The 25,000-nt window shown below is 40.6% G+C and overlaps 5 protein-coding genes across 7 annotated transcripts in view; 4 read left to right on the top strand and 1 right to left on the bottom strand.

Annotated features, from left to right (window-relative positions):
- The window catches only part of LOC137981885 (cullin-3-like), a 13,013-nt gene extending 10,831 nt beyond the window's left edge, over nt 1-2,182 (top strand). Inside the window, exons 7-10 of the mRNA XM_068828921.1 lie at nt 232-304; nt 606-675; nt 806-912; nt 1,195-2,182. Of these exons, the coding sequence (XP_068685022.1) occupies nt 232-304; nt 606-675; nt 806-912; nt 1,195-1,219 (275 nt within the window). The 3' untranslated portion in view covers nt 1,220-2,182. The remainder of the gene's footprint in view (nt 1-231; nt 305-605; nt 676-805; nt 913-1,194) is intronic.
- A 310-nt stretch (nt 2,183-2,492) lies between these two features.
- LOC137983508 (uncharacterized) lies at nt 2,493-8,281 on the bottom strand. Its single transcript, XM_068830660.1, has 6 exons — nt 7,806-8,281; nt 6,443-6,916; nt 5,422-5,691; nt 4,563-4,934; nt 3,376-3,693; nt 2,493-3,283 (listed from the first exon to the last, which is right to left on the bottom strand). The coding sequence occupies exons 1-6, from the start codon at nt 8,158-8,160 to the stop codon at nt 2,784-2,786; spliced, it is 2,289 nt and encodes a 762-aa protein (XP_068686761.1). The 5' UTR covers nt 8,161-8,281; the 3' UTR covers nt 2,493-2,783.
- On the top strand, nt 7,969-11,853 carry LOC137983514 (uncharacterized). 2 transcript variants are annotated; one of them, XM_068830668.1, is made up of 4 exons: nt 7,969-8,056; nt 8,476-8,863; nt 9,237-9,473; nt 10,970-11,853. In XM_068830668.1, the coding sequence occupies exons 2-4, from the start codon at nt 8,545-8,547 to the stop codon at nt 11,266-11,268; spliced, it is 855 nt and encodes a 284-aa protein (XP_068686769.1). In that variant the 5' UTR covers nt 7,969-8,056; nt 8,476-8,544; the 3' UTR covers nt 11,269-11,853. The 2 variants fall into 2 exon arrangements, with proteins under 2 accessions (XP_068686769.1, XP_068686768.1); XM_068830667.1 differs by lacking the exon at nt 7,969-8,056 and adding an exon at nt 8,263-8,373.
- Nucleotides 11,854-11,948: 95 nt separating this feature from the next.
- LOC137983513 (uncharacterized) lies at nt 11,949-17,854 on the top strand. 2 transcript variants are annotated; one of them, XR_011118959.1, is made up of 5 exons: nt 11,949-12,332; nt 13,346-13,662; nt 16,231-16,387; nt 16,991-17,534; nt 17,699-17,854. XR_011118959.1 is itself a non-coding variant. In XM_068830666.1 (4 exons), the coding sequence occupies exons 1-4, from the start codon at nt 12,032-12,034 to the stop codon at nt 17,434-17,436; spliced, it is 1,221 nt and encodes a 406-aa protein (XP_068686767.1). In that variant the 5' UTR covers nt 11,949-12,031; the 3' UTR covers nt 17,437-17,854. The 2 variants fall into 2 exon arrangements, 1 of the variants encoding a protein (XP_068686767.1); XM_068830666.1 differs by having other exon boundaries at nt 16,991-17,854.
- A 2,536-nt stretch (nt 17,855-20,390) lies between these two features.
- LOC137981886 (uncharacterized) overlaps nt 20,391-25,000 on the top strand; it is a 5,071-nt gene continuing 461 nt past the window's right edge. The window contains exons 1-4 of the mRNA XM_068828922.1: nt 20,391-20,708; nt 21,670-21,743; nt 22,181-22,441; nt 23,350-23,482. Of these exons, the coding sequence (XP_068685023.1) occupies nt 20,402-20,708; nt 21,670-21,743; nt 22,181-22,441; nt 23,350-23,482 (775 nt within the window). The 5' untranslated portion in view covers nt 20,391-20,401. The remainder of the gene's footprint in view (nt 20,709-21,669; nt 21,744-22,180; nt 22,442-23,349; nt 23,483-25,000) is intronic.

Below are 25,000 nucleotides of genomic sequence, written 5' to 3' on the forward strand. Positions count from 1 at the left end.
GAGTCCGTCTTCAGAGTCTACCAACAACAAAGTTATGCGCTTTAGTTTCGGGTTTGTTCATTAGATTGGAGAGGGATCCATGACATTTTGCAACTAGAATTCGTATGCGTTGTCCTAAATCACAATAAAATATTCCGTATGGAAACTTCTAGATACCATGAAATTGGCGGACTTGGTTTCTCAAGTGTTTCATGTCATGCAAAGTTACAAAGTATTTTGTGTTTCTCGTAGTGCTTGCGAAAGGTGAAATGGAGCCCGAACGAAAGGAAACCAGGAATAAAGTCGACGAGGACAGAAAACACGAGTATCCTTTCAATTGTTATGAAAGCGCTCGTATTGGAGATTTGGTATCGTAAAAGTGGAGGGATCTTTCCTTCCAACCGGGAAATATTACACCGTCGTGTATACCGTAGCTCTCTGGAAGCGAGACCACTTAAATATGGATGTGTGTGTGATGGGACGCTAGTTGGGAGGGCCCTAATTAAAGGTTATTTACCTAAGATCTCAATTTTCAAGGTAGTTTTCTTTCATATCACTCTGTGTAAGGAATAGCCCGATTTCTGGTGTTCGTCAACAAAACAGTGATTTTCCTTGATAAAATGTAGGATCGAGGCAGCGATTGTGAGAATAATGAAGGCTCGAAAGAAAAGACCGCACAATCTCTTAGTTGCTGAGGTAAGCTGTCAACTCTTTTTGACGTGAACTCGTAGAACATTACTTCCTTTTGAGTTTTCTGCCCAATTGACCTACTCTCTAATGCCAGAGTCGGAAATGAAGGCTTTTGATTTTCTATATTTACTATTAGGTAACGGAACAACTGAAAGCTCGATTTATGCCCAGCCCTCAAGTTATAAAGAAGAGAATTGAAGGTTTGATCGAGAGAGAATATTTAGCCAGGACGCCTGAAGACAGGTCAGTGTCAACTCGCGAATCGACTCCCTTTGGTATTCAAATATAGATTTGCTATTGAATCCTAGAACAATTTTTGTCCCCGCCTTTTCGCTTCAACCTCCTCTCTTCTCATTCAACTTTCGGACATTAGTGCCTTATCATTATTATAATTAAGTGAATTTGCTCAGGTGTTTCATTGCTTATGTGGACTGGATGTTGTTTGTCTCTCTCCTGGAAAAGCGTCGATCGCCTTTCTTGTGACTAAGGTTCCCAAGTTAGCTTGTTGTTTTGATTGTATTTCAGGAAAGTGTACGTGTACGTTGCTTGAGAAGGAATTCCCGCGCATACTATCAGTCGGTTCCGTGGAACATCAGATCATTATCATATGTTGTACAGTGATTATTGGCTATGGATGCATGGAAAAGTCGAAATCAACCGATCGATGGCCGCTGCCATTTTTTGGCTCAGCAGATTTGTTTTTGTGTCAGATTATTTGTCAGTAGCTGGATCATTTTAAAACCGATCTCGGTATTTCGACTGTGTTTGCTTGGGTTTATACTTGTGCTTATTGATCGAAGTTTTTTTTAAAAGTTGTTCGGTGGATTACTCAGCTGTAACACCGTCAAATGGTAATCAAGGATTTTTAAAAGCGCAAGGATCTGCGGTTATACTGGTTGGGTGTCAATTTCTGGAGAAAAGTGTCCCAACACAGTATTAAAGCTGGATTTCACGGATCTTGAGACGTTCATTACTTACAGTCATCGCCCCAAAGATTCAATTTTGAGAAGGAAAGTTGAATTTCCGCTCTCATTGCTATCGGTCACTCCAAGTGCTGCCGTTGATCATGGCACCGATTTCGCCATCGTGCGATCCTTCGGGCCTATCTGTCTGCCTTGTTAAGAGACAAAATTCATGGTGAAAAGAACCGTGTTTTTTTTCGGTCGAGAAATCATGTATTATATTTCCACAATCCGGCTTCGAAAACTGTTTTCATCTATAATGACGCGTGCTGTAATTTGCAAAATCTTCGATAGGCCTGTTAATAATTTAATGGGTATGAAAGAGGGGTCTCTTGGGAAAATAGAATCAGAAAAATAAGCGGCTACATTTTGCTGCCCTGTTTAGATAACCTGTTTAATTTTGTAAGATTTCTTGTGGAATTTACGCAGCGCTGTTGTATCCTAGTTTTTCACTGCCTGTGTTGGAATTGCAGTGTTTTATTTGTTGAAGTTCGTTCAGTGTAACTGAACCTTACGAATAAAAGAGAGAAAGGAAAGGAACTTTATTTAAGAGTGTAGTCTTCTAGCGATGGAGCACTAACTCAGTGGGGACACTGTAAACTGATCAACAAATTAGCACAAATCAAATCAAATTAGAGGGGAAAACCGGAGTACCCGGAGAGAAACCTCTCGCCGGGGCAGAGTAGAGAACCAACAAACTCAACCCGGACCACATTGGTGGGAGGCAAGTGCTCTCACCGCTACGCCAGCCCTGCACCCCTAACTAAAAGGCCCGTCACCCTTTGAACTCAACCTCCTAAGAAAGGAGCCATGGTGATTCTTGGCCTTGCAGGGCTGAGTTTCTTTTAAATCTGCTATAACTGTATTACTTTAATTTTATTAATATTTGCCTTCACAATTATGGTTTACATAATATCGCTTACATTTTCTTGAACTGTGTCAACCGAAGGTAATTTCGGTTTCTCAAGGGACGACTTAAGAACTTCAGGTCACCCATCTTTCTTGGGGACCGTTCATTTACTTGCATGTTCCTTGGGATGCTCTCTCATTAAGCTGAGTTTTAGCCACAAGGAAAGATTGTCCAAGGACGTGTTCCTTGTATGTACTTCATGTTGTGGTTAGTCCAAGGATGGCTGATTGTCATGTTGGCACTTATCGACGGTCTCCAAACTCAAAACTTTTTACAAAGCTCCATGCATTTCGAGCAAGTCGCATTCCCGAACTCACCACTCCACTGTTATCTTCGGGATTCACATTAATTTCAATCTCTCCGTTTCTGGTGTTTCGGTAAATCTTTATTTCCGCGTTTACGGTAGTTTTCCAATCCTTATACAAGCCTCTCTTCATACCCTCGGGTGCTTCCCATTCTTTTTCCCTGTGCTTCACATCGTTCTTGTCGTATGAAATCTTTCCATTGCGCAGACGAGTATGAATCAGTAACTCAAAATCTCTCTCGGGTATCGCTGCGGGGCTTTTGTTACTTGGGCAGGACTGGGATCCAGAAACATCTGCAACAGCGCTTTGAGAGGGATTTTTCAAGCAAAGTACTACGCCTTGTTCGCCCAGAAGATTCCAGATAATTTCAGTGATTTCCTGTTCTTCGCCTGGTAATACTTCGTTAGTGTCGCAAAGAATGATCACTATCTTTTTTTCTAAAAGAAAGAAGGTGGTTTGAACGTAAGATTCAGATACATTAAATTCATTTTTGTTCAGGTTGACCAGCATGAAACTAACGATGTCTTACCGACATTGCTTTGAGCTGTCCTTAGGAAGTCATCATACCCACGGTCATTTCTCCAATCTCCAGCCGGTAACATGATGAAACAGGATCTCACTGGAGGAGCCGAGATTAGTTTAGATTTCAAATCTGTCGGATCTTGGCTTAACAATGGGGATATACCAACAGATACGCGTTCTCCAAATACGTCGTCAATGAAAGTCAGGTCCGATGGGTTTCGATACAAGATTGCCACGCTTTGTTTAGGAACTGCATCGTTCTTCGCGGCTCCGGGAGAGAGCACAGGGCACGATTGTCCGGATTCTTGAGCTGTGGGGTCATCGCCTGAAAAAATAACAAGCACTTACAAATAAATTGTTCACTTTCTTACTAAATACAGCTAATCGTCTGCCGGAAGCGGAAAACAGTAACAATTTTATTTACCAGTGATGAAATGAATCATATATGAACTGCGGATATGAAATCAAGTGAAGCTATGATCTTCGCAGTTATGAGCGCAATTCTTGCAATTGCGTAGAGAAGTCACGGGTTCAAACCCCGTTGAAGTCCTGAATTTTTCAGGCTTCTCTACGCAATTGCAAAAATTGCGCTCATAACTGCGAAGATCATAGCTTCACTTAATTTTATTTACCATTAGTACAAGGACAATTATCCGGATACATAAGAGTGCTAAATTTATATTAATTAATAATGGAGCTAATCGAGCGGCTGCTTACTGATCCTGACAAATAGGCGTATTTTGACTCGCTCAAATCACAACTCGGAAAAATTTACGTTAATGTTACAAAGAAATACAATGAGACTTATATTATAAAACCATTCACCCAATTACCATTAAACATCTATCCTTTAACCATAAACCCTATAAGGAAACGGAATGTTGTTTTGACTGATAATTTATGATGATATATAGTTGTGTGGGTATGGGTCGGCCCTCTGTCCCGTGGGTATAGTAAAATTAGATTTTCATTTTGTCCTTCCGAGAGCGGAGCTTCTCTTCTCATCCGCTCCCTTTCTCTCATCTCTAACCTCTAACCCTTAGGCTTTTTTCTTCTTTTCCCAGTGGCCTAGTTCTACCACTTCCGTAAACACCGTGTTCCTACATTTCCTTTGTGTGTGTTTTTCACTTGGTTCGGCTTGATTTAGCAGTTAACAACCATCGAGTAAATAGTAGTGGAATGCTTCATACTTACTTGACATATCATGGTGCTCAAAATTGCCTGACGAGTCCTGCTCCACAGGTTCGTCTTGATTCGCACCTTCACAGGACTTTGAACTGTCAGGTGGCGGTTCGATCGTTGAACGCACTTGATTATGTGGGCTGTGCTGAATATCATGAGTATCAATCCGTAACCCCGATTCTCTCGCAGGTTTAGCTATGGCGCCTTCTTTTCTTGGGTTGGGATGAGATCTAGTTAAATCTGCATCACTGCTTTTAGGCAGATTTTTCAAACAAAGAACTTGGCCTTTTTCGCCCAGAAGATCTCCAATAGCTTCAGTGATTGCCTGTTCTTCATCCCGTGATACCTCGTCAGTGTCGCAGAGGATGATCACTATCCTTTTTCCTGAAAGAAAAGTGTTTTGGTCATTAAATTCAGATAGAAAACCATTTAAAGCAGTTTATAAAATTAAAATGTAGTGCAGCTGTGTACATCAAAATCAAATTCCTTTGCCATCAACCGAACAAAAGAAGTTCTTGTTTGACAAGCCAATAAACCTCTAGTTGGACATTGATGACAAATGGTGACGTCATGCGAAAATCGTCATGACGGTGTCCTGAAGATCCAATCACGATAGCGGAAACCCTGTGCTCGACAAGTCCCTGCAAGCCAAAAGACGGGCCCAATGAGCTATCGTCCTACAACTCTAAAGATACTTGTTGATGGATATTGTTGTTATTTATGCTGCTGTTCAAAGTTTTGCCCAGAACCGGTTACCAAAATGTAATATGTATTCAAAGGCTTGAAGATCTGTCTTTCCCTGTGTCCACGAACTCAAAATTGTCTTACATTAAATTGAATTTGTTTTCGGGTTGACCAGCATGAAACTTACCGACAGTCCTTTGAGCCGTTTTTAGGAGTTCAGTATACCGAGTGTCCTTCAAATCTTCAGCTGTTAACATGACAAAACAGGATCTCACTGTATTAGTGGAGATCAGTTGATTCAAATCTGACGGATCTTTGCATGACATTGGGAATATACCAAGAGAAACGAGATCTCCAAACACGTCTTCAATGAAAGCCAAATCCGATTTGTTTCGATACAAGATTGCCACCGTGACGCTTAGTTGAGGAACATTTTTGTTAGCTCTTGGCTCCGCGCCTGAAAAAAGAAGGAGCTCATAACATTAAATTACTACTTTCTTGCATTAAATTTGATCGGCTGCTAAAAAAAAACAATTTTCTTTTTTCACTGAATACAAAGACAATTTTGGGGACACAAAGCAGTATAAAATTTACACTTGGAAGGCACGGGTCACTTAGAAAAACTATAATAGGGCTAATCAAGCAAGGGCATAGTAACAAAGACAGGAAAAACAAACAATTCTTGTCCCGCCACAGTGTCGCCAAAACATTGCGAGACAAGTTGCACGAAACATTTCACAGTGTAACAGCGCCTTAAGGGTGCTTTCCTTTGGGATGATCCGAAAAAGGATCACTAATCCAAGATCACTTGGATCATGGTGCATCAAAGGAACCGAAAAATCCTTTCCCAGAGTGGATGTATCGGTTCCTCACCGTGATCCAAGTGATCTTGGATCGATGATCCTTTTTCAGATCATCCCAAAGGAATGCACCCGGCTTAAATTTGCTCAGGCTTTACGAACGTAGAAAATGCTTTTCAAGGCAACCTAGTAAAATTCTTTTGTTTGGTAATTGTCAACGGTTGAAAGAAAATGTCAAAGGAGGATGGAAGTGACTCTCCTCTCTTTTTATCCATCACTCTTGTTCAGTTCCACTACTTCCGCAAACATTGTGTTGCTTCATTTCAGCTGTCGTTCTAGTTGTTTTTTTTAACCCGGCTCTTAGAGGTTGAGAACCATAAAGTGGCTATTGGAATGCCTCAAACTTACTTGGCTTTTCAATAATTACAAAATCCTCTGATGAGCCCTGTTCCATAGGTTCGCTTTCCTTTTTATCTTCAAACGAGTTTGGACTGTCAGGTGGCGTTTCGAACTTCCTCTCTTCCTCACTTGTTGTTTGTCTTTCAAATCCGCTCAGTGACTCCAGTGGATTAGTGCCACGGGGGGGATTTTGGTCATCCTCTGTTTTATCACCTCGTTGCCCGAGTGTTAGAACAGGAATAGGCTTAGGAACAAATTTTTGCTTCTTGTCCTGGGGATCGAGGAAATGAATCATGGCTTCTTCATGGATGGGCCTGTGTTCTTTCTCCCAGGAAAATATGAAGCTTTCTCTTCCATCCATTAATTTCTCGTCGAACTGAGAGGAAATCTTTCTATAAGCCCAGCGAGACAGTACACTGCCCTGTTTCTCTGCCTCGTCTTTGTAATTATCATCTCCACCAATCACGATAATAACTTTTTCATCTAAAAGCAAGTTAAAAAACGTCATTACAAAGGAACCCATTGTCGTGCGGGCCCATTTCCCGAAAAAGCGGCTGGTAATAGACCATATTCATATTCTCAGTATTGGACTGGAACTAGTAGCTTGCAATGGAGGCTAATGCGGGGGAACCTTTTCACAAGCAAATACTTTTTAATATATTCCCCCGCATTAGCCTCCACTGCAAGCTAGTTCGAGTCCAATACTGAGAATACGAATATGGTCTATTAGGTAAACTTTACTTTTAAAGAAATTTTCCCGAAAACATCGAATGGCAAATCTTCAATACACCGAGATTTGATTTTCGATTCTTTTAAGAAAACAAAAGTTAACAAAAACGATATTGCATTGGCATAAAAGGAATCATCGGCAGCTGATGTATGCCTCTTATATATCATGATTACTCGGAAACTGAAAGTGAAACCTTTGATCGGGGAAAGCAAGTTTCTTTTCTTTCTTTCCTGGAAACTGAAAGCGGACCCCAAGTTAGGAGAATGCATCTCTTGCCTACATTATGTTAGTTTGAGTTAATTTCTCTTTCGCGACCGAAATGTTTGTACACAGGGGTACTCAGCACTAAACTGAAACAGTAGGTTTTGCTACCTTAACCTAGTCATCACTTTATGCTTTCATTAGAACAAAGCCTGTCCAAAGCGGCAACTTGAATAAGAGAAATAAACAAAACACTTCCGCCTTACAAATTTCTGACCGTCTGTCTGTTTCATTCAAAAGATATATAAATGGTTGGCCACTCTTTAGGTTATCGGCAAATTCGTTGCTCTGAATTCAAAGGTCTAGCGTCCACTACTGAACATGTGCTTAGATGCCATTTTAATGCAATGCAGTAATCACCTCCGTAAACACATCACCTACCAGTTTTCTTCATCAAAGCTCTGTAAATCATGGCGTAGCCAATACCTGCGTTTTCTTCGTTGATAGACAATCGAGATTCGTTTGCATGGACAACGAAAATGGCATAATCCATCTGCGTATGTTCTTTGATGATGCTAGCGCCCACATCAGCCATGTCTCGAAGGTCGAAGTAACGCTGAACTGGAGAGATTTCAAAACCAACTTGCGCTTCGATGCTTTTCAGCAACTTTTCCACTGACTCCAAACGGAAGGTATGATCGCAGTTGAAAAGATAAAATCTTTTGGATTTAATCTCTTCTCTTGATCCTGCTCCAGGATCTTGTATATTAGTAGTGGAGATAGGTGGTTCGGCCATTTCTTGTGATATTTTTCAGTTCTTGTCGGTATTTTCCCCGAAGAAGCGAATGACACGATTTCAAGGAAACTGCTTGTGTTGTCAAAACAAGTCACGCAAGTCCATAGCTACTTCCACCTTATAAAAATATGGACCATCGCCGGGCTCGTAATCTCTAGCAAAAATTTGTTCCTACAAAATACTTCAATAACTCGTTCAGAATAGTCAAAACTAGTAAGTTTGTAACTCTTAACTAGACTTTCAAGCGAAGGCTCAGTGAGTTCTTGGAAACACCCTTCGTGACGTCAAACACTGACTGAGTTTTCATAATTTTAGTTTCAGGAATATTGAATCCAAATAGCTAGCAAGATCAAAGGAGATAACTGTACTCTCAAGGAAGCGATCATGGATCAAGACGATCAGTTAGAACAATTGATCAAAAGCATAAAGAGTTTTAAGATTGGTACTTTTGAGACATTTAGTGATGCATTGACTGGTGAAATCGAAGGTCTACGACTAAACGTCGCTCTCTTCGGCATGACTGGCTCAGGGAAATCAGCCTTGATCAACACTATCTTCAAATGCTTGGGTCTTGAAGCGCCTGCAATGACTCAGGCAACGTCTTGCGAAGGAACGCGAGTACTGGACTGTTTTCCTGTTCCTGAGAGCCATGTTACGTTTTACGACACCGCAGGGTTTTTTCATCTTGGCAAGATAGAGGAAGGTTAGTATTTCGTCAATCACTTCTATATGCTAAGGCGAGCTCCAGAAAAGGGGAAAGGGAAGGAGGAGAGGCATGAATGATACGGGAGACCGGGGAATAAAGGCCAGATAAGGGAGTCGTTAGAGGTAGCAATAACTAGAGTATCAGCCCTTCCTAAGGGGTAGGGGGTCAGGGAAAGGAGGGAAGGAAGGAGTTTCTTTCCCTCCTCTCCCCTTCCAAGAAAAGCTTGATACTCAGGCTTGGGAGGAAAGTAACCGAGAGAGAAATGTATCGTAATGTGAGCGAAAGTTCCCAATCCCCGCTACGGGGGCAGGGGGAATGGACGGGAGGGGTAGGTATGATGACCTTATATATTATTTCATGTTTTTAACAGGTGAACTGTTTCGTATCATTTACGGACTTGAAAAACCCGGAGATGACTTGACGCGAGACGCTGCTAGTGCATCGAAGGCGACTAAAGGCGGACTTGCTGCCCACAAATACGAGAAGCCTCCAATTGCAGATCAGGTACACGTGGTCATTTGGGTGATCAACGCCACTGATGTCAGATTTGAACAGGGAAAATACAGAGAAAGCATTGACTTTGTTCAACACATCCTGAACAGAGAAAGTAAGTCCTTGCCGTGATTCACTTAAAGCAAAGAAATTACGTTGGCTAAAAACATTTAAATAAGTTAACCAAAACACAAAGTTATGACATGAAAGATTCTTAAACCAGTTAAGTATGGTTATTTCTCGTACTTGTGTCTTACTGAAAATCAGCTTCAGTGTTTTGTTCATTATTTCAAAATTTTTGCCTCACCATTTGTAGAGAATTTTGTCCTCCATCAGAGAACAACATTAAGGTAGACGCAACCGTTAATCTTTCCTTGATGATCAGAGTTAATAGGACACTTAAGTAATGATCCGTGTAAGGTGGATAGCAATTTCCTTTGTTATGCGGCAACGGGGCTTTCCCCACATAGGAATGTTATCATTTTTACACAGAGAATGCATAAACCTACAGAAAAGCCGTTAACGCAATAAAATTCATTTACAGCCCACTTTGAATGGGTGTTTTTTTGTGTTAAAAGATTTTGACCAATCACAAGAGTTGAAAACAAAAGCCAAGAAACGTTTACAATTTTACATGTTCCCCACATGCGATTTCTGTGGAATTCATTTAAACTGAAACCAGATGAAAGATGGAAGATGGTTGGAAAGTAAGGATGAATATAATGCTGCTTTTATGAAGTTTTGTTAACTTTTGCTGTTTAAGCCAATCAGAAGTAAGTACAGACAATAGAAAAGTTATCACCTTTTTGCATACCAATTGAATTCCAACATGTTCGTTGCCGTTGTTGCTATCGTTCTTATCTGGACCGTTTGTTAATTTGTGATGTGAATAGGCCATTTCCGAGTTGCTGTTAGTCTCGGTTTCGAAGTGAGTCTTGGTGCTCAACTATTGTAAGGGAAATGAGTTTAATTTGCATAAGAATACGCAACTCATTTACATTTGAATGGTTGTGCAACAGAACTCGTTTTGAAACTGAGACATGCAGCAACTCGGAAATGGGCTATGGACTGAATGATTGACTGTATTCCTCGACACAAGAGCTAGATGTTGAAGTTGGGGAGTGGACTGGGCAAGTGTCAATCCTCTCCATGGCGCTAATCAAAATTATTGGTGTGCACATATTTACGTGCATTTCTGGACTTGACGTAGCTGATAGCCCGGTAATATTGGAAAGGGGCAATTAAAAAAATGGCCCTTTATAGAGTGTTCCCACGTGACGTCACGGCGGCCATGTTAGTGTTCCTAAACAATAGAACGGCGGCCATGTTGGTGTCCCAACTAATCCTCTGGGAATTGAGCTCTATTATCATCGGCAAACGTTTTCTTTTGTTTCGGTGGAAAAACAAGGTTACTGATCACGTGAGTGAAAACACTCTATAGTAATCAGTTCATAGTGGTCACTGAGGTTTAACTCAAAGTTGCATTTGCCTGGTTATCTTTCTGGTCCCTGTGGCACAAATATTAGAACTTAGTACCATGGCAAAAAAAAAAGCTAATAAAACCAGGCGGTCAAGCTGATATTTGCCACTCTTTCATCTTTGTGTCTACAGTTATCACCATCATAACAGTGTTAACCCATGATGATGAAATCCAAAGAAGGGCAAACCCTGAATCAGAACGAAAGAGATTAAGAGATGTTGCTATGGAGGTCACCGGAAGCGATAGGAGAAATGTGTACTTCGTCGCAAATTCATTTGGTAATCCGAAAGATTACTCTCCTGTTTACAAGAAATGCGTGATGGAGGTTGTTGAGAAGGTGCTGAAGTGTGGGGAGCGTTCAGTTAAAATGCGCCAAGTTCAGAGAGAAGGATCTAAGGCATTGGCTCGGAAAATGCGAGAGACTAAATAAACCCCAGGCTGGAAAATTCAAGAAACCACAAGAGAACAGTAGAGTAGGCCATATTTTTGGCCAACCGTTGCTAGTCAGCACTAGAAATGTGGGCCTGAGCTGAAGATTGCAACCTTACTTGTCAATATTACATATCTTACTAGTAGAAATCATTTATTAGAGAAGCATTTTTTAAATTTTCAGAGCTCGCAGGATTGAGTTCTAGTTAACAGCGAAAAATTAGGGTAGATGTAATCTAAATTGTGAATTGTAATATTGTTCATGATATTTACATCTAAACTACTTATCAATGCCATTGTTTTGCGGTGGGCTTCAGTTGACGAGAGGTTTTTTTCTGAATGTTAATCACTTTTTACGTATTTATCATGAAGCAACCAAAGCTCCATCTAAGACGAAGGTGTATTGCACTAGCATTGAACGGGGGCACTGTATTTCCTAACAAGTTAACACTAACACTTACCTCATTGTTTGAAACGCTCAGACCCATTGTTAGAAAATTTTTAGACCGATGCACTTCATGTGCAACTAAAATGTGTTTTTTCAGGAGTTATTTTAATAAATCTTGCTGTCCAGTATTCATTCACGTCCCCGTTATCACCCGCCAGTGGCAATGAACAAAAACGAGCTCAGCTCATCACGAACCGGCGCATGTTTAAATTATGACGGTTGGCGCAAGCGCACATTATTCTCACAATTCTTAGAAAGACGGCCACGGACACAAACCAATGTTGGTTATTTATAAGATTTATCACTTTCGCAAGAAATGGCTGCTAAGGAGGAGATAATGAAGTTTTACCTTTTCAACTGCGATGAAACCTACGACTTGAAAACAGTTGAAAAGCTCTTATTGGACGTAGAAGAGAACTACAGCTTGAAAATATCTGCTGAACCACTTTACTTTGGCCTTCAGCGAATGGATGAGTTCGTTGACACAACATTGCCGACATTGAAGATGGATTTCGCCATTTTTGTTCTTCATGCAGATGAATCTCGGCTTTCTATTAACGAAGATAATGCCGGGATTGGCTACGCAAAGTTCTACCGAGCACTGTTACGTGCCACAGGTCAGTTTTAAGGCAAACTTCACTTCCGGGCTTATTTGAAGCTCTTAAAGGTACAAGTTACATCTTTACTTTTTAATATTTTTCTGACCTGTGCGAGACTAGGAAGTAGCACCCAAAGAAGAATTTCACTTTCTTTCGATTCAATGGCCGGTTGTTTCCCAGGATGTTATCCAAACTCTGATATATAAGAGTCAGGTTTTGTCCATCTCCCAAGGAAACTGAAGTGCTTCGGCAAAACAGCTAGATTCTCGTTTCCAACTGGTATATCTTCCGTTGACTTAAAACGCGGAACTTCTTAATAGAGCTGTTCATATTCCTGAAAAACCATTTTAAATGACCAAGATCAACGGTAATTTCATTGAAATTCTGTTATTTCTCCGGTGAACCTCCTCGCTTACAAGAGACGACAGTGCAATCCTGGCTAGAATATTCTATTGTTCAAGAATTGAACTGTTCACAGTATCCGCAAGAAAAAATGTAGGAACGGTATATTTTTTTGAGTAAAAGATCACGAGCTTCTAGACTGAACACACTCTGACATTTTGCAAACAGAACGCGCACTTTCGCTTTCAGTTTGAGTTGTTTGATATTCACGTGACGAGGATGTCACGGTAAAAGCCGGAAACAATTCTTGGAAAGATTTAATTCAACAACGCGCACTTGTCTTGTTTAATACGCGGGGATGATTTTCTCGGAGAAAAAGGAAGAAAATTACAGGTCGGCTTGAATGTGACCTGTGCAGCTGGCCGGCTGAAATCAGTAGAATTTGCTTTATTGCGCCCTTCTCTGCAGAGATTCGATGCGTTTCCCATGCATTTTGCAAACTTTTTGTAAGCTCGCATACAGAAAGACCAATCATTTTTACAGGGGATTCTCTCAATACAGGAGCTCCGTTTGAGTTATTGTGGAAGGGAGAGGATACATTGCATTCAATAGAGCTTCTTGGCTCTTGCACTTGAAAAAGAGCGATTGTTAGCTTTACGTCTTACTGAATTCTATCCGATCTATCTCAGATGGCAAAGTATTGATAGTGATTGGTGGTGATACATATTACAAGGATGAAGAGGAAGAAGAAAATTTCGTAATGTCACGCTGGGTGAGGAGAAAAATATCCCCTCAGTTCCGTGAAGAGGATATGGATGGAAGAAAAAGCTTCATTTTGTCTTGGAACAAGAAGCACAGGCCAATTCACGAAGAAGCGTTACGACATTTCCTCAACCCCGGTAAAAAGGGGTGCACCTTCCATTATACTCCTCCACCCAAACTTGTACCAAGCCACACAGAACCTGATTCGTTCCCGCCGCTAGAGGCCAGTCATACAGATCGAGAGGTTTGAATACTTTGCTTAGTAATTCTTTTCTTGAAGATCTATCTAACCAGATAGCTTATTTACATGAGCCGAGGCAACAATTCACTGTGTTAACATCATATATCTGAGAAGTAACTTGCTGCCTTTCAGTTTGTAAAAGGATTCAAACCCCAGTACGATTTCAAGTAACTGGGGAGCACATGTAAAACTAAAAATGTTTGGTGTGTAGCCAGGCATGTTAAAAATATAATAAAAAGGTTGACACTGGCTAAAATATTGTGTTGGACGTTTCGGCAACTGCTGTTGCCTTCCTCAGCAGGGATGAAAAATGCAAAAATCTAACGGCGTCCCGATGGTACACGATGCGTATAAATATAAAATCGCACTTCAAAAGAATATTTTAAAAAATGAAATAGACAATAAAAACGAAGGTCTCCAGAGCACTCTAAAATATTTTTACAAATTCTTTATGTTATTGTAAACGTTTGGAAGTGCTATATGTTCGTTTATAGCGTTCGTATCTCGTAAGGAATGCCAAGCCTCCAGAATAAGTCTTTGTCGCCATGCCGATGATCTGTCAACAATTTCGACGTTCATCAAGTCTATTTGGTGATTGTAGCGCATGTGGTGTTTGGCCAACAAAGAGTTTTCATCTAATGTTGCTATGGCCTTTGAGTGCTCTTTGACGCGTCCCGTTAAGACCAATTATGAGCGCCATTGGGTCTCCCACATACGAATTGTCCAAATACCTCGCCAATATCTTGTCACCACTTCAAAACAATAAGTACACAGTTAAGAACAGCGCATCTTTCGTTGAAAAGATCCGCACTATGTCAGTGGATCCCGACGAAATCCTAGTATCCTTTGACGTCGTGTCACTGTTCACTTGCATTCCTACCCATCTAGCCATGAAAGTTGTTAAAGAAAGACTAGACTTTGATAAATCACTACCTGAAAGAACAAATTTATCCATCCAGAATAACATTGCCCTTTTACAGTTCGTCCTCGACAATAACTTCTTCGTGTTCCAAGGTGACCATTTCAAACAAATTTTCGGTTGTCCGATGGGATCTCCAGTCAGCGCCATCTTAGCCAATCTCGTCATGGAATATGTAGAAGAAAAGGCCCTGTTATCGGCTCCAAACTCTCCCAAATGGTGGATCAAATACGTAGATGACAGCCATGTATGCATAAAAAGGGAACACGCGGATGAATTCCACGCACACCTCAATTCTATCAACACTAACATCAAATTTACCATCGAGATAGAATCAGAAGGTTCTATTGCCTTTCTTGACACAAAAACAACCAGACAAGACGATGGCTCGATCACCGTGTCTGTATACAGAAAAGCTACCCACACCGACCGCTACCTTGACTTCAAATCTCATCACCACCCCCAACATAAATACTCGGTCATACGCACCCTCATGGATCGCGCAAAGAATATCCCGTCCACCGAAGAGGAAGCTGTACGAGAAACTAAGAGAGTAGCAAAAGCCCTTACCGCTAATAACTACCCTGCCAATTTCATCTACAATGGTCGCCAACGCAACAGACAACATGCAAGAAGTAAATGATTCCGACCAGCGCGGTATGGTTGTTTTGCCCTATGCCAAAGGATTCTCCGAGAAAATCGCGAGGGTTCTTCGAGGTTTCAACATTAAGGTCGCTCATAAACCTATTCGGACAAATATACTTAAAAAACCAAAGGACAAAATCGAGAGGGAGGCCTCTAGAGGAATCGTATATAAGATCAGATGCAAAGATTGTGATTGTGTTTACATCGGTCAGACATCGCGCGCGCTAAAAACACGCGTCAAAGAGCACTCAAAGGCCATAGCAACATTAGATGAAAACTCTTTGTTGGCCAAACACCACATGCGCTACAATCACCAAATAGACTTGATGAACGTCGAAATTGTTGACAGATCATCGGCATGGCGACAAAGACTTATTCTGGAGGCTTGGCATTCCTTACGAGATACGAACGCTATAAACGAACATATAGCACTTCCAAACGTTTACAATAACATAAAGAATTTGTAAAAATATTTTAGAGTGCTCTGGAGACCTTCGTTTTTATTGTCTATTTCATTTTTTAAAATATTCTTTTGAAGTGCGATTTTATATTTATACGCATCGTGTACCATCGGGACGCCGTTAGATTTTTGCATTTTTCATCCCTGCTGAGGAAAGCAACAGCAGTTGCCAAAACGTCCAACACAATATTTTAGCCAGTGTCAACTTTTTTATTATATTTTTAACATGTAAAACTGTTACATCGGAACCTTCCTGAAGAAGGTTAACTTGGCCAGATAAAAGAACATTAACTTAACAGTTGATTAGTTTTATCCAATTTATACCTTATACGTGGATTATCTTCCGTCCATGGCTGCTTGCTTAAATTTTCCAATGGAACTGACGACCCAGACTGTAATCTGACCTGGTAAAAGATTCCAGTATCGAATGTTTTGCTCAAAAACTTTTAAGTTGCATGGATTTGTCGTTTTCCTTTTTTGATTGCCCACAGTCTTTTTAGCTTGAAATGAGAATCAGGATTGTCACTGTTTCTTTTATCACCGGCAGCCACTTTTGATGGAACAAGAGCAAGACAAACTCGAAGAGACCACACATTCCTCTTTGGTGGATCGTGGTGGTGACAAACCAGAGCCCTACAGAAGATCATTTGGAGATCGTTACGAACAAGAGTGTGACTATAGACGCTTCACCGAAAATGATGCAGGTGAAAAAAGCGATTTTCTTTAAAAAAAAATGCTTTTTAGAAAGTTGTCATGCAAATAAGGAAGTTATCATACGACGCATTTTTCCTCCTATATCTTTCGTTGTTTTGGTTTTGTCGAAACAAGAAAAGAAAAATTGGTCAAACTTAAGTTCATCTCACATTTATTGTTCTACCTAAGAATCATATGTCTTAGTACTGCCTGTATGAATAACACGAGTTGTAATGTGTTGTGCATACGGCTTTAGTATTGTTTTGTATACATCTATTTGATTGCGGTAGAGTATTTCACAGTTCTATAGCTTTTGGTACGAAACTGCATGTAGAGACACGATTTCTTGCATAAGGAATGCTATTGTATTCTGAACGCATAGTAGTATCCAGCAGTAGAGAAGACGTTGATTTGAGTCATGAGAGGCACTTATCAATATCAGATTGTGCATACTAGAAGAAACTTCAAAAAGGAGCGTCTCCCTCTTGAAATAAAGTTATTGTTGTTGTTGTTGTTGCACCATTAAACTGTAGGAGAATTGTGGTTTATGACACTGAAAATACAATGAAAATAGCTGTAAAATAATATTAACAAGTGTGCACGTTCAATTTTAGACACCTCGACAAGTTCTGCTGCCAGTGGCAAATTAGCTGATTATCCCGCAGGCAAAGTGTTGCTGGAGACACGCTTACACTATGGGACAATTTCCTACCAGGCCGAGGATATCATACAGTGGACCGATAGATGGCTGCCCCCAGATCGGCATGTGGCTCATCTCAAGCAGGAATTTGGGTCAACGCCTGAAGCGAAAGTCCAGTTTACAGCTATTGGTAACGGCGGAGTGAGTTATGATGTTACGATAATGGGTCCCAGGACCAGAAACTGGTGCCTCTGGTTGTGCAACTGTCTTGGTTGCCGTTTCAGATCATTGATCCGTTTTCTTTTTTCTCCTTGCCCGCGTTTAAGGAATCAAACACTGGCTTGCTTTTTGTGTGTTGCTCATTGTTTTGGGTTCGTATGCTGGTGGATAATAGGCAAGATGGGCCGACTTGGTGTATAAATCAGCACCGTAGAATAATCGTGGGATTAACTGCCAAACTGAGTTGAAAAAGCAATATAAACACTTGTTTTCTGTTCATCATTAGTTAGTCCGCGTCCGTCCAGTGTTTATCACGGTTTCCGATAGTTGTTCCTACGATCGTGGTCAAAACGTTTTGGGACACCCTCAATAATTCGGGCAAAAAGTGCTATGCCGCACGTGTTAACAGCGTCCTTGTTAATACTACATGCGTGCGCATACCATGTATCTGATCCTGTGCTTTGTATTGAACCGCCATATTGATTAAAGTAAAGATCGTTGTGTTCTCATTGCGCGAGACACAACAAAAATTTCTTTAATTAAAGATGCACTTCATAATTTATAATCGTTCTCCTCTTAGTGGCCTTTTAAGTGCCACCACTCTTGGCATTGTACATTGTAAAAGAGTGGGGGGGGGGGGGGAGGGGGAAGGGGGGTGGTGAACTGAGAAGGTTGTTCTGCATTGCCTTTCAATTAACTTCATCGTGCCAACAATTTTGTCTAGGATTGTACATGAACTTTTTTCATGAGCCACTAATTGTTGTTTAGAGCCAATGTTAAGTAAACATCTTTGGAACAAAAAATGAAATAAATTTTGCTCTGCACAGTGTTTTTGCTATAATATATTCTACTTGTTGACAAGCTCAATAACCATGAAAATGATTTGTGAAAGACAAGAAACAATAAAAACCGATATTTGTCCGCGTTGAGACGGTTCATATAATGGAAAACTCTGAGTTTGGTCTTGAGAATGCTGCCCAAGGTCGAAGCACCTCTCAGTCGGCAATGAAGTTTCATATTTGTATACCTTTTAATGAAGCGCGTCTTCTACAATTATTTTAGGCAACTTAAGGTGCTATTACACTGAGCAGTTTTCTTGCAACCTGTTTCGCAATTTTGTTGCGACAAAAGTTCTCAAGTTCAGTGCGAAACAAGTTGCTGGATGGTTGTTGCACTGGGCAACGTTTCCTGCAACTTGTCTCGTTTTCGATGATCACATGAGGTTAAAGGAACATTTTCATTGCCTGATGCTGGAAGCGTGGTGATCGCGACTTGCCTCGCCAAGTTGCACGCAAAATTACATGCACAGTGTAACAGCGCCTTTAAGCCTCATTTACACTAGCAAGTTTTCCTTTCATTTACACTACCAAGGAAAACTTGTGAAGGAAAACATGCTAGTGTAAATGAGGCTTTAATGTGCTAGGCTTCCCTGGTATTGCTGCGAGAGCCAAGATGGTGTAGTTGGTGAAACTGCAACTAGATTTTGTTCATTTGTGTTTCTGAACAGCTGAATGAACATCAACACAAGCAATGAAAACCGGTTTAGCTAACATTCTCCCGCTTTAAAGTTGATATTTGTTATCGCTTTAACATGTCCTTTGCAACCTTTAATGGGTCTCCTCTAAAGTGTTGCCTCCTAAACACATGCGAAGACACTGTAGATAATCGTCCGGCGTGACGGCAGCTCACATCAGATGTGTGCCGAAAAATTGGCAATGATGGAAGGAACTGGAACATAGAGAAAAGGGCAAAGCGCCATGGGAGAAGAGGGAGGAAGAAATGAATTGTTATGGAACATTTTATCTCATCTTTGTTTAATACCCGTGGCGGTTTTGAAAAGGCGTTTGTTACCGCGAGCTTGTGAGGCGAAACGCATTCATGTAAACCAAGGAACCTTTTTTGGAGTTCCACTGTTACTTACATATCATTTACAAGATACACGGTCCTGAGTGCGGATCAACTTCCTGAACTACTTAGCACTTAACAATAGGCTAAAAAAACTTGTTTGTGTGGAACTTGATGCACTGTTGATCTTCAACAAAATCAAATTTTGAGAACAGGGAGTAATTTAATTTGAAAAAAGGGACAGATGTTATTGTAATGATAATCAATACTGTACACTTTTATGTTTAACTTATTGGATCACAACAGCGCTGTGACGGTGAGAAACATTTACGGAACAGAATGGAAGCAGCTTAAAGTACAGCTAAACCCAAATATTTTTCGTCAACAATATTAATCTCCCCACCAAAAGCAAACATGTTTTACCATTCTTACCTCAAAATGTCACTTTTTATTTGCCGGGCGAGACGTTCAAAGTTATCAAAACTAGCAGGTATTTGGACGCACGACCGTCAGTGATGTGAGAAGCATGGGTCAGTTCTCAATTTTACATGACAAACTGCTCTACAATGTAAAATTTCTTTGAAAACAGGAATGCAACGAGGTGCATCTGTGCGCAGCACCTTGAGACGGCAGCATAGTGTTGTGTCGGTCATTTGTTGGTGACATGTCGGCCGATGCGTTGACGGGATCGGATTCGTTACCTTTCCCCAAATATTTGTCCTCAGAAATGCGAGGCAATGACTCCCACTAAGACTTCGCAAAGATTGCAACAAGCGTCAACCGAAGACGGAGTCCATGATTCACCTCTTTAGATGACAAAATACATTGGGCTTAAATTTTATAAATACGAAAAAGAAAACAGACTGAAGATCAAAGATCGTGATGTCGCAGCTGAGGTGAAGTGTTCAGTTAACAAGTCCTTCTCCGGTTCTTTATTTCTTAGTCAAAAATTGATGAAAAATGGGGAAAAAAGTTTTTCAAGTTCATTGTTTCGCTGTGAGACTTGACAAAGGATTGTGACTTAGGCTATGACACGACGTGAACCACCCTTTTTTTTCCGGGAAATCGTCGAAACACAACAAAACAAATTGTGCCGCTCTAACTTTATATATACGAAAAACCCACATAGAACATGGCATACCGATACTTGATGTCGTGAAGTGTTCAACAAGTCGTACTCCGAGGTTCTTTATTTTTCAGATAAGCGTCGGATGAAAAATAAGAAAAAAAAAACGTTTTTCAGAGTGATTTGACGAAGTGTTGACGCGAGGCGAATAACCGGTTTCCGGGAAAGTCACGGCGTGAACGACAACAAACAAAGATGGCGAATGCGCTAAGAAAGCGAAAGCCAACTTGCAGAGTTCATATTTTCAATTGCGATGGTACCTGCAATTTGGATGAAGTAAAATCGCTTCTTGAAGCTGTCGGAAAGAAAGTGGAGATCAGGATTGAAGTGAGGAAACACACTTATGAATTGAACAAAACGACGACTTTGGTGGAGAAAACTATTCCTTCACTGAAAATGGATTACGCTGTTCTTATGGTTCATGCGCGAGATAATTGCCCCTCTTTCGAAGATAACCGCTATGGAAAGATTTATAGGACACTTAAAGAAAGAACTGGCTCAGGTAGGTAATATCGTGCACAACAGCCACATTCAATGTCATTCAGGTTTTAAGTTGCTAGTACGGGCTTTCGTTTTCACCTGGCCAGGTAAACAACTCCATACAACTCGGCGTCCGCAAAGATTTCTAATGCTCAACTGTAACCTATTATGTACCAGTCAAATTGAAGCTTTAACACCCCCTCCCCCCGGGCATACCCCGGGCATTTGACTCCTTTTCCTGCCCTGGGGAGGAAATTTGAACATCTTAGTCTTCCCAGGGGCGGGGCATTTGATCGCTGGTCTCAATTTTATGTTACCTTTCCACGTGGAATGATAAATCATGGCGGAGACAAACTTCGATGCATTCAAAGGTAAAGCTTCCGCATTCGTGGCTGATTGGTTGAAAAGCAAAGGCCTACACAAACTTTGTTCCGTATTTGAAGGTATTAAGGACCAATTTATATTATCTTTGACTATATAAATATATGTTTACAATGTAAACAATAATTCATTACAATACCGACGTCACCGGATACGATTTATAGAGGTCAATTGCTTTTACCGACCCGGTGTATTTATGAATATTTTAATACATTTGCGACGATTGATATGTAGGTGTTTAAGTAATGGTATGAATGTATGTAATGTATTTAAGTTTCGTTGCATGAAACTCCGTAAAACCAATGCATTCAGTTTATAAAAATCTGACAATTTTCCCGGGGGAGGGGGCATTTGATCACCTGAAATGGACCTATGATGAGGCACTTGAACAGCTTTTTGGGCCGGGGAGGGGGACATTTGAACAAAAAATTTCCAAAAATTCAAATGCCCGGGGGTTGCCCAGGGAAGGGGGGGGGGGGGATGTTGAAGCTTTACTTTGACTGGTACATTAATCTTTTGAGATTTTTGCCATAGTACCACTTTAAGTTTTTCTCCTTATGTCTCTACTCTGATAAACAAAGACTCGTTTGAATCGTGCTCAGATAGAACTGAGTTCAATCCGGACGATCCAGGTCGTCTCAGTTGCCCGCCGGGTTTGTCAGCAGCGATCGCCTGGGTATATAGTGTTTCCATGTAATCGTCCCGATCGCCCCTGAAAATTATTTGAAACGACTGGGGCGATCGGGGCGATCTGGACGATCATATGGAAACCAGGCTTAAACATTGAAAGGGTTGGGCTGTCTATACTATTCTCACAGTGATTCTCACAAGTTCTCAGTGCATTGCCCTGTCTTGGGGCATTTTGACATATTCACAGAACTTTCACTTTTAACAAGAAATTCACTTCTTACGCTTATTGAATTCCATCTAACTAAATCTAATAGAGATGGATCTTCATCAACGTATAACTGACATCAGGGCCCAGGTTTTGCCATCTTTATAGCACTTATTATTGGCGTCACAGTATAATTATAACCAGATGCAGCTCAAGAAAAACGTTATCACAAGTCATTTTCGAAATATTTGAACGTAATTTTTTTTTCTTTTGAAAAGCTGTTGATTGTCATTGGTGGGGATGAGAAATACGAGAGTAAGCAAGAAGAAGAAAAAGAATTTATTTCCAATTGTGTACTCAAGAAAATCGGATTGCCACATTTTCAAAGAGAACTCTGGGATGGCAGAAAAAACTTCATGTTTTCTTGGAACAAGAAACACAGACCAATTCACGAAGAAGCCATGATGCATTCCCTGGATCCACGTAAAAGAGGCCAGAAGTTTGTGTGCCAGAAAAAAACACAAGATAACAACAATCTTGTAAGTGACTAATGGTAATAACTTCGTAAACCGCACATATCACATTCAACCTCATTATCATGAGTGGTTTACAATTCTTTCTCTGAGGCGAGATCGGACGTCATTCCGTAAAGGCGCCTCTGGCAGCTCCTATCAGTCCATATTATTTTGATTTCATCCATCTACCCAACTCACACATGAATGTAAAAGGAGGCGACAGACCACAACCCCTCCCCCCTACTCTTCATGAACACAGCAGTACCTCTCCTTTAGGACACCTCAAAAATCTGGTCAAATGTTCATACTAATCCGACTTCTATTCAGGGGACACCTGCCCTGGTCCCGATGGCGTCCCTTAGACATTGATCAGGGTCTTGACGGTTTCTAGAAATAATGGTGCGATTGAAAAGTGATGAAACATGAAATAAATAAGGAAATATGTCTTTATTCGCAGGCTAACAACATAAGGACGTTCCGGCAGTCAGGTTTAGCCAAAGGTATTAAACGCTCGAGGAGTGAAATGCTTCCAGATTTAGGAAAATCACCTTCGGTTGACAAATAAGCAAATAATCAATGCAACTAAACGTGGAAACCATATGGGAGTGTCTTCTTGCACAGCTTTACTTCATTGAAACAGAAATGATATTATAAGAATAGGATAGAATAATATAGACCCAGTCGAGCCACCCCACTCCTTCAATCATGTAAGCGAGCAACGTTCTGGATTGACTTGGACACCGTAACTGAGGTCTGTGGCTCCGCTGACATTGGGTAACACTTAGGGTAACTTTGAACTTTTCACGAAGTCATTTATTTTGACATAATCTATTTGCCCACAGAACGAAGTCTGCACACTCAAGAAGGAACCTTTTTACGATTAGAAGAGATTCGGTTTCGATTATTTTTTTCCCCTTCCTTTTGACATCAAGGTAACTCCAAATGTACCATCAAGACCGACGCAGGAAACTTCCGTTATTCCTTTTGATAACAAAGTGGAAAACCAAGGAAGCGTAATAGAAACAAATGCATCCTTTGATGGAACGGATTCAACCTCCTCCCAAGGTAACAATTCCGGCTTTATTTTTCCTATAATACGGGTGTCCGAGCAACGGACTCAATAGCCGCTGTGCCAAGATTTCCCTTACATAGTCATAGAAACTACTTCTGTGAAGTCCTTGATCCTTGAATCATGATTCTTTTGCTTAGGAACAAATACGAACTAAAATGAATTTAGTTTTTCTAGTCTTCAAACTGCTCACTGGATCCTCCTGTCCAGAATAGAGCTAGCAGCTGATCAGATGACAACGTATTTAATCTTTGATAAACGTCACTAAAATTTAATTAAACTTAAACGAATTGTCCCCTATTACTTTTCTCCAGAAGCGCCACTGACTATCCCTTTAACTTAACTCCTCGAGAAAAGAACACGAAACTCACTTAAAAGAACCAAGTCGTAAATACTCCTTTTCTTTGACCATCTCAGTTTTATCAGAAATAACACACAAACAGCGGGGTGACAAACATCAGATATAAACGCATGGTTTGAAATTATATTCAGAAGTGACGGTCAATACAAAATTTGAGTTCACTAACTTATTGACTATTAACTATTAAGTAACAATAGGTAACAAAAAACTAATAAAGACGCAGCTTTTCGTAGCCTGATGCTCAGACGGTCCAGGTCGCTCGTGTTAGTTAATAAGTTAGTGAACCCCAATTTTGTTTTAACCGTCACGTCTGTATGCAGAAGAATACGAAACGTCAAGTAAAAGATAATTTCAAATCATGCGTTTTTTTTCTGATGTTTGTCACCGCTGTTTGTGTGTTATGTGTGATAAAAGAACCAAAGATAACCATACACGCGCACTCTACACTTTGAAACAAACCCGATCCTCAAGCTAGCTTTGTTGTTGAAAATATGTAATTGACCTTTAAACTTTAAGGGGGACATAAGGGCGATGTTTACCCAAACTGAGATTGTTTCTGATAAGGTGAATTTCAGTCTAGACATAAATGCATATTCATAGATCGCTCTTTTCAGACGATTTTAAATCGCAAGCCCTTGGATAAGTTCAGGCGTCGACTAGTCCAAATCTCAAGACTTGCGTGAACCTTAACCTAATTTTTTGTGTATCATCTATTCTCTGTTTCCCGATCTTCAGAATTTACAGAACTTTCTCGAACTACCCATCCAAGAGGTACTGTCCTCTTATTTGACTATCATGCAGAATGGTACTATCTCTTATAGAAGCGAAGATGTAACAGTTTGGATGGATGGCAGAAAATGGCGAGTGTCCGATAACGAAGCGCGAAGAAGACTGCAGCAGGAGTGGCGTTCAAGTCGTACTGCTCGATTAAAACTTGTGACTGACGACGAGGGAAAAGTCGAAGTGATAGTTAAAGATGAGACTACGTTTCCAACGTGTGTGGCATTCTCTAAGCGGGTTTATATGGGGCTAGATTTACCCTGGTGCCGTGATGACCCTAGCAAGAAGGCTAGTCTAGCTCTCACACGTTTCTTCCCTTCTCGTTTGACGCGAATTACACAGGCTCCAGGCTAAATCTTTTGAAGATACAAAG

This window comes from Montipora foliosa, chromosome 13 (genome assembly GCF_036669935.1).
Source record: "Montipora foliosa isolate CH-2021 chromosome 13, ASM3666993v2, whole genome shotgun sequence".
NCBI classification, from domain to species: domain Eukaryota; kingdom Metazoa; phylum Cnidaria; class Anthozoa; order Scleractinia; family Acroporidae; genus Montipora; species Montipora foliosa.